Source organism: Manihot esculenta, chromosome 11, assembly GCF_001659605.2.
Source record: "Manihot esculenta cultivar AM560-2 chromosome 11, M.esculenta_v8, whole genome shotgun sequence".
In the NCBI taxonomy this organism is placed as follows: Eukaryota; Viridiplantae; Streptophyta; class Magnoliopsida; order Malpighiales; family Euphorbiaceae; genus Manihot; species Manihot esculenta.
Window position 1 is genome coordinate 9,787,752 of NC_035171.2, and position 9,722 is coordinate 9,797,473.

The following is a 9,722-nucleotide window of genomic DNA, read 5'->3' on the forward strand; positions in this document are numbered from 1 at the left end:
TCTATACACTCAATTTAAGACTCAAACCATTAAATAAAAAAATCTGAAACAATATGATCAAATACAATATTAAAAGAAGAGTTTGAAAACTTAAATCAAACTATGGGACTATCATATAACATAACAACCTTTGTTAAATATGAACAACTGTATTTGAGATCAACTCAAAGGCTTTGTATGCAAATCTCCGTAAGAGTAAAATTTGATAATCTAAAATTATCTATTTAAATTCAGATAAAATTTTCATTTTAGATTAAACAACACTAACCACCTCATTAGAATTCATCTCAAATATGTTATATTATTATGTCAAAATGGTATATTATTATTAATCTAACTAAATTAACTCTTTAAATATATATAGTTTTTCTTACTTTCAACTTCATTATGTCTAGCAAAATGCCTCAATGATTTATACTTGTACATGATTTAATATATAAGCAATATGGTTGAAACAAAACTATGCTATGATTGCTCAATCTGTAAGAAAGAAAAAGTGAGCTGATTGGCGCCTACGACAGCTACTCCAACGCTAAGTCAATGAATTGAAGAAAGAGGTGAGTATAATGAATTGTTTAGAACTCAAGAATGTGTACCTTGATTTTGTGTTTGTAATATTCGGCTAAACTCCAGTATCAAAATATCAACTTTTCGATGGAATCTTTGTTGGAATCTGAAATTTCAGAACCAAAAACTTTAGAAGGTTAAAATGAGTTTTTCTATAAAATCAATTTTAATCATTTTATAATGTGTTAAAAAAATAAAAAAAAAGATTTTTTTTTCAAATCATCAAGATTCGGCCGCCGAATACAAGCTGGCAAATCTAGCTATAAAAGGCCTCCAACCCGATTTTGGGAGAAGTTCTTCTCTCTTCTTTCAGGCAGAAGTAAGCCTAAGACCTCTTGATGATTCTTGCTTTGAGTTTTCTACAAATCCTTTATAAATTTATGAGTTTTACCTTTGTTTTGAAGAATCAAGTTGAAGTTTTGGAGTTTTAGCTTATGGGATCTTCAGAGTTCATCCCTTCTTCTTCTTTGAAATCTTTCCTTATTGTTGTGGTTGTATTTCCTTTAAGAGGTAAGTTTGGTTTTCTCAAAACTCATTGCTTTTAGGCTAGATGTGAATTGTGTGTAGAATGAGAATGCATACAAGATTTATATATTTTTTTCATTTTGTTTTGAATCTTGAATGTTGATGTGCTAGATTGCTTGCATGTGGTTTTTTTGGAGTCTTCTAGTTGCTTAGAGGACCTTAGGTTATTATGAAATATTTTTAAACTTTTGCATATAAGTTTGGAAGCGTTTTGGGTGGCTGTTAGCTAAGGCAGAATCAAATTCTGCATTGCAAAAGAATCTAAGTTCGGCCTTCGAACTTGCCTGTGAAGACTGCCTTTTGGCTGCCTAACCTGCCTTTGAAGGTATAACCTTTGGATCTATAAGGGGACTTTAGGTCGCTGAAAGTTCTCTGCCCACCTGTTTTTAGCTTGTTTCTCACATGTTTTATTATATGTTTATAGGGGGGTTAGGGTAGTTTTAAGAATTGTAAAAATTATGTTTAGTCCCTCATTTAAGTCTATCTATGTAGGATCGGATTTGGGAGACCGTAGAGGCCTGCAGTGAGATAACTGCTTCAGAGTTAGGCTTGCATCAGTCAAAGATGAGTAGAACTAAATTAAACTATTATTTTTTAAAGAAATGAAATGATGCATTACACAGTTAATTATTGTTGTGAATAGATGTTGGATGACCTACTAGCTCTCGACTATACTATTGTTAGTGTATTTGTCCTAGGCCATTATCTTGGACCTTTTTGTATGTCATTTTGGTTATTAATAAAAGATGTTTTATTTTCATTATTATCTGTTTGCATGTTACATAATAATTATTAACATCCCTGATTACTTATTATTATGTTGATAATAATAAAATATAACTAGTATGATTATTGATTAATAATCATGAGATGATTATGTATATGTTGATATAATTCAATAATCATAAATACTTGTTAGAGAATAAAATATTGGATGGACCCGTATTGAGATCACTATATGGGTTATTGTCATAAGTGAATCTCAAAGTAGTTATATCTTAATCCTTTGACTTGAGATTGTCATAGTTTCCAACATAAGAACTGTTATGTTTTGACATAACCAAACATTATCTTTAATTGAATAATCATAAAGGTTATGATTGAGCATAATAGAAATTATGTAGAGGATATTAAACAATCAAGATATAATTTGTCCCTCTTTTTGAGAGAGATATCTTCTGGGCCCCTCGATAAGTGAGACTGAGAAATGCATGGCCGTGCTCAAATGAATTGATAGTGTGATCAATATCATTTGATTTTATCAGTCTACTTAGAGATCGAGAAATCATAAGTTTGATATTGACCATGACTTATGTTCAAACTAGATATTGTATGACAAAGGGATTAATACATGTTCTATTTATTAGGCTTTATCAGACTATCGATCGTCATATTAGTTGGGTAGTCATAATGTCTTGCTAGAGGCCGTTTATGATTTATAGGCCTTGTAGGACTGGATCTATTACCAATTAATGTGAGCCTATTGGGTCATACACAAAATAACGTTTTTGATGTGTTATATTAATGAGCTAAAAACTCATTAGTATAATTAATAATAATAAAGATGTTATTATTATTAATATTAATTATTATTATAAGATAATAATATTTAAAAGATTTGCAGTCTATCTATAACTGTTAGAGATAAAAGATTTTCAGTTTTCCTTATCAAGACAAACTGTCACGTAAGATATTTTAGTATCTGCGAGATTGTGATAGTGGATGATAAACATAATTCTTTTGCGAAAAGAAATATGGAAAAACTAAAAAAGACTTAAAACGTATAAAACTCCTACTGCGAATTGTGGGGGTAACGTTTCTGGAAAAATCGTTTTGAGCCGCAGATTGGAAAAGTACATAGCTTATCCATCTTGAGAGAGCTAGCACTCTAGAAGGATAAAAGACATTCGTGTGGATACCACATATGGTGTTTGTTGAAAAAGCAGCACCATCAGTTCGCAATAGTATCTTCTCGTCAAGTCTAATAGGTCAGTCTCTTATCCTTCCTTTCGAAATAAATGAAGCACACGAATCCCGTGCAAGAAACCAGAGATTTCTTTTAATTTTTCCGCTGTGTGTTTGGGTTGCAGTAATCTCTAGATTTCCTAACAACTATAATATGCTATGATAGATATGAAAAGACCAGGGTTGCCTATTCTACGCCTCTGGCACTATATTATGGAAAGACCAAGGTTACCTATTCTACGCCCTTGGCATTATGTAAGAGAAAGACCAGGGTTGCCTATTCTACGCCCTTAGCACTGTGGATAGTTATGTTTAAGAGGAAGTCTTGAGGAGCACTCATTGTGAACTAGAGATTATTGAAATTATGGAGGGTTACTGGTGACAACTCTATCTTAATGTGAATTATTTATATTGTGATACATTCATACGATCATATATTTTATTAAACTGTTTTGTGATTATGTTTCTACTCATTAGACTCTTGTAGCTTATCCTTTTACCCTAACCCCATGTTTTTAAAATTAGTGTTAGCTCGGAAGGTCAGCAAAGTTGTTTGTTATAGTTTTGATGTAATAGTATAGTTGTGGACATGTAATTCATATTGTGGATTAGAATTGTATTTTGTCCGAATTTTCTTTTATAATCTCTTATTGATGGTTTTATTACGTCAAAGTTTTAAAGTTTAAGTTATGTTTAGACTAAACCGAGACATGTAATAATGACCATACTAGAGCATTTGATGAGAACTTTAGTATGAATTTTATGTTTTTAGTTATGTTGCATGCACATGTCGAGTTTTGACTCATGAGATAAAAATATTCTTTTATGTTTTTATGATCATATTTGGGATTATATCAAGTGTAATAGGATGTATAGTAGGCTTATTATGGGTTCTGGCGACCTCAAATCAACCTGAATCCTAGCGTCAGTAGCGGTCCAGTTTTCGAATCGTTACAGTGTTCATCAACTTTTATATTGTAAAAAGATGAAGGTGGTTATTAAATCTTCTGAAAATCTAACTAGTGGATATGAAATCTCACGATTATAGGGGGAGATGAGGATCTGTTAGGTTGCGCTATCTAGTAGTAACATTTTATGAAATCTTGTCTTGTTATTGAGAGAGTGAGTCTAAGCGAAGATCCGAGAACCATGGTGTCCGGATTTTATTTTTACAGATAAAATCATGTATTATCTAATAAAAAATTTATCACATGATCCTATTTTAAAATAACAGCTCATAACTTATTTTGAGCAATAATTATATTACGTAATTGATTCACGATATTTTATATATCATCTGTCAATAAAGTATAATTAATCTAGTATTAGAATAATTATACTATAGAAAATCTTTGTTTTATCAGCAAATTAATGCATTTCATAACTATATTCTTACTTTTTAATATTTGTTAAAACTCATATTTATTTATTTTAATTGATTACATTTACATACTAATAAATATTTAATATAATAATGCTTATATTATTTTTTATTAGTATATTCTTAAATTATTATATTAAAAATAATTTTAAATTATTTTTAATATATTTTTTAAAATTATATTTTTAAGAAAATTTTTTTCTCGACTGCAGTTTTGCAGTGCTAAACGGGCGTTGACCAGATTCTTAATAGTCGAGGCCCAGACCGGCTATTTCTTGTATGATTTATTCGCGACGCACAAGGCCTAGTTCGGCAAGTGTCCGTTTATTTATGCTGTCGCCGTCGAGAAGTGAACCTGCGTTTCAAAGAATCAAAATCGCGGCGCTAAGAGGCGAGAGACCAATCGGAAGATGCAGGAGGAGAAGAAGAAGAACAAGAAGAAGAGCTATATTGCAAAAGCTTCCACGGCGGAGAATTCCTCCCGATCAGTATCAGCTCTACAAGCATTTTTCGTCCACCTGATCTGTGGACTTGGTTTAGCTATAGCTTTATGGGTGGCCCATAATTTCTACGCCATCAATCTTGTATCTGACCCTTCACGCACTCTACGTCTGATATGGGTATCTGTTTTTCTCGCTTTCACTTCATTGTTCAACTTCAGTTGGATTTTGTTGTGTATGAATTTGTTTCTTCTCCTTATTCAGATCGTCCAGAGTCCAATCGTGACACTTCTTTATAGTTGGTTTCGACTCGATCCTGAACGATGCTCGGTACTATTAGTTCACCGGCCTACTTGTTTATTTTTCTACCTTCCTTGTTTGGTTGTTGGGAAAATGTGTGAAAGAAAAAAAAATTAAGAGGAAGAAGAAGAAGAAGAGGAAAATGGGGGCGGGAGAAGAAATGTTTCACTTAACTGTTCAAAGTATCCAATAACCTTGCAACTCTTTTTTTTTTTGCTTTTCTTTTAAGTATCCACTAATTAAATTTGTAATTTGTTTTCTAATCCGCAATTCCGATTTTTTTTAAAAGATCATTTTCCTGGCAACCAAACAAAGCTTGCTTAAATTGTTTTCCGGTTTCGCCATAGTTTATATATTTACTTTTCTGCGAATGTGATGTTACAGTACTTGAAAGCTGTAGGACGAGGCATGTTGGCTCTTCCTGCTGGTTAGTATCGAACTTGCCTTTTCTTGTTATGTTCTTTGTTTATATGCATTCATTATACATATTGAATTACATGATCAGGCAATTTCTGTATATGTCATTTCTGATTGGAAGCATACATTCAATAATTTTATGTTGTTTATGAGATCCTAATATTAAATGTATGCTTTACGTTGGAGAAAATAGTACAAAGTTGCAATGTGTGTTTTGGTGATGTAGAATATTGCTAGCCTCTATAATTAGAAGTACAGTTGCTATTAAAACCTATGTCGAGGTTTGAAAGAGTAAAGTGAATCAGAATAATATTGGATTAACAATATTTAGGGTGGAAATATATGTATCTGGTGTGTTTTATTAATCTCCAGTCTGAAGAAAGGTATCAATCTGAACGAGGCCTGTAAAAGAAACTGTATATATTTTTACAACTGAGATTTTGATGAATTATTGTTGGGGACTATTCGTCAAGTGCATTTTCCAGGTTGGTTAACTGTTATCTAAATCAATTAATTATTTTTAATTTTTCTAGTTTTGCATTAGTTTATGCACATAATACCAACTAGTGTTTTTTTCCCCTTTACAACAGAACAAATTAGAATTTTGGATTATTCAAAATCTTATAAATGTACATGAAATTGGGTGCATGCATGAAAGTGAAACCATTCTTATAGATCTAGCAGTTTTATAATTGTCAAAGATGAATTAATGATAGAGGTAAATTGAGTATGGCTTATATAACTCATCCCTTAGATTTCAGGCCATACCATATTTATTGCTGCTGCTGCAATTGCTAATGGTGCTAGTGGACTGTGTTCACCTTTTTGGTTGGGGGAACCATTCATCTGTTAACTCTCTTTAAGATTCACTAGCATATTAATATCTGCTATTCAATGCTGAGTGGGATTTCTACTGTCTTTATTGTTAGCCCATTCTTCTCTTCCCTCCATCTCTTTTTTATGTGTTTCAAGTGCTTGCTGTTTTATCTTCTTACTGTCAGCTTACCATATTCTTTGTACTTTGAATTCTGTAGGGGCTCTTGTGAATGCTCTTGGAGCTATTGTCTTAGGTGCACCTGTTGGCATTGAGTATGTGGTGTAGCGGTCAATTGATTTCTATCTTTTAAAATACTTCTGAAAACAGAAATCAGAGTTGAGGTTGGAGGGGAAGGGTTATGTTCCATTTCTACAGTCCCCTAGATAATTTTTATCACTATCAGGTACTTAAGTCCCCCTGAACAATTAAAATTTTCATTTATTTGCCTTTTTTTCTCTGATTTTTGATTGTGAAAGTAAATTGTTTGTGGTTGAAAAATTCAGCTGGAGTATTTAACTTCGATGGTGGTGGTCGCTGTCCAACCTCAACTATGATTAATGGTTTCAGAAATATGAAGATTGAAACATATGTATATGTTTGATGTATTACTGTTTTACATAATTCTAATAGGACATGAACATAATCTCTTGTTATCATTTCTTTTCAAGTACAAGAGTGTTTTGACTTTGCTCTTTTGTTATTGGAGACAGGTACTTGCCAAAGACCATTAATTGGTCTGTTCTTATGTCACTATGCACGGTAAGTATATACCATTGTTGTGTTATGCTAATTTATTAATTAAAACTATTTGAAGGATTTAGTTTGAAAGTAATAAAAACCATCTATTTATTCTATTTTAACAAGTAATGTACTCCTTTATTTATCATTCCAAACTTTACTTATTTACAGAATGACTCTCCAAGTAGTTATTACATGCTAAGGTTCATATAAGTGAACTGATATTCGTATTTTGTTATTTTATTCCAACGAGCTGTTTTTTCCTTCAAAAGAAAGAGTATGATTACCTTGCTAGCCAAGTTATTGTGATTTGATTGTGTTGTTTTCCCTTGTTAGTAGTGCTGTGTCTTTACAATATTATTAAACAATGTTTCTTGTGGCAGTTTGTGCCTGCAGCTTCTGTTTTTGGTTCATCATGGTCACATTGGCAGCGTATGTTTGCACATACAAAGTATGTTTCCAACATTGTAGTTCTTAAGGCTTTCACTTGACAATTAAATGCATGCAGGATACATGAACTTGGATATAACACTATGATACCTCAAATCAGTGGAAGAATCTGTGAAAATTTGAGGAATGTCTGTTTTACTTCCAAACTCATATCCTTTTTTAATACTAATCCTCTAGTCAAAGCAACATTGTCCAACATCAATTGATGATTTACCTCCATGTTTAGGCATTTAGCTATGCAGCATATGCTTCCTTATGTGTCTCCTTTTATCTTTAGAAAGAATTCGGTAAATGCATCTTTTTTCCCGATCCCTGCCTCTTTGTTTTCACAATTCAGTGCAATGAAACGATCACAATTTTGGGTTTGATGAGAACTTAATGGATGTGCAAGCCACATTAAAATAAATCATAACGTGGTAATTGAAGTTGAGCAGCAAAGCAACCAGTTGAATATCTTAAGAACTTAAGTTAGTACTTAGTATTGTTAAAATTGAATCAATAAAGCTGCTATTTGAAATTTCTCCACCTGATTTTTGTGGTCCTCATGTAGAACTTAAAATTTTCTTCTTTAGGCCAAACGAACCTTTAGAGTATATGATTTGTATACCAGCACATGGGGCTGTAATTGGAGCATGGCTTGGGGCTTGGCCTATGCCACTTGACTGGGAAAGGCCATGGCAGGTACATTTCTCCCTGTAGTTCCTAATTTCGTGCTATATTATGCCTTCTGTCATTCTTTGATTTCATATCTCCTTGTGCATGTCATAATACTTTATTTTTAAGTTGTTTTATCTGGAATATGTTTCTCATTTCCCGACTCTATCCCATTTTTTTTTCCTTCTAGTTAAGTTAGTGTATTGCATTTGACATTGTAAGCCTTGACTTCATTTGTCCAATGGATGAAAGACCATATAAATTATTTTACTATATTCCCAGGAAACACTAAAACTTCGAACCATAATAACATGATTTAGATGTTAAATGATTTTGATGTCGACAAACTGATGTTGTCTCATACTGCTGAGGAGATTTTAGTGTTCCTGTAGACACTTCATCAAGGGAGCGGATGTTTGTGTGTGTATTACGTATGTTTCTAGTCACTAGGATGTTTGCTTGTGCAGAAAAGATGGCAATTTTGTACACAACAGGACTACAAACATGACATAGTTATTGTTTGATGTTTAAACCTGAATCCAATACAATTTGGCCTTAAAATTACACATTATGGCCTGTTCTAGAGATTACTGTTGAATATTTTGAGTTAAAAGATAAAACTATAGATGTTTAGACATAAACCTGAAGGTGACACAATTATCTATACAAACACCACCCTGGACCTGAATTGCTACCCTGTTGATATTGAAGAAGAGTGATACTGTTCTCAATATATACTGGCATAACGCTCATGGAAAACTGGACGTTCATTTATAGTTCTGCATGGAATGGATGAGAATAGAATAGCTATTTCTAACTTTATATCAAACTTTTAAATGTGGAATAAACTTTTCATTAAAATTTAAGATGTATAATAATTATTATATACAGAAGATAATTTTAAAACCAAAGTTCCACTTACAAGTGAAGGATAAGTATGGAATATCTTTTACCTTTCTACTCTATTTCATTCTGCAAATCAAATGAACCCAATATTTGAGAAAATAATCATCCCATATACTTGTATTTCTTCACTCTTTTGGTTCTTTCCTCCTTTTTCTTAATCCCTCAATCAACCTTGCCTATTACTTATTTTGAGACCTGAAGTTTATTATTTCCCATTGTAGGAATGGCCCGTATGTGTCACTTATGGAGCAATGACTGGGTACCTTGTTGCAATGGTAGTATCCCTTGGCTTTGTAGTTGTGCATGGTAGACGGCAGAATCTCAAACGGGATTGACAAGCTAACACATAACTTATTAATAGCTACACTAGTATGTATAGTATTTCTTGGGGACTTTGCTGAATACATTAGCTTCCTCTAATTTGGATAAATTATTTAAAAGATTTCCAGATTTCTTTTGCATTTTAGGTGGAGCAACTATCCTCATGCATTGTAGGGATAAATTGGAATGTTGATTTATTTTTTGCACGAACGAGAAATGGTTCATAGACTTCAGTTTATTA

General features: G+C 32.5%; 1 protein-coding gene across 1 annotated transcript; it reads left to right on the forward strand.

Annotated features, from left to right (window-relative positions):
• Positions 1–4,729: 4,729 nt before the first annotated feature.
• On the forward strand, positions 4,730–9,722 carry LOC110625541 (uncharacterized protein C1450.15). The gene is made up of 8 exons (XM_021771168.1): positions 4,730–5,058; positions 5,143–5,208; positions 5,563–5,605; positions 6,630–6,684; positions 7,123–7,171; positions 7,534–7,601; positions 8,173–8,281; positions 9,382–9,722. The coding sequence occupies exons 1-8, from the start codon at positions 4,849–4,851 to the stop codon at positions 9,493–9,495; spliced, it is 714 nt and encodes a 237-aa protein (XP_021626860.1). The 5' UTR covers positions 4,730–4,848; the 3' UTR covers positions 9,496–9,722.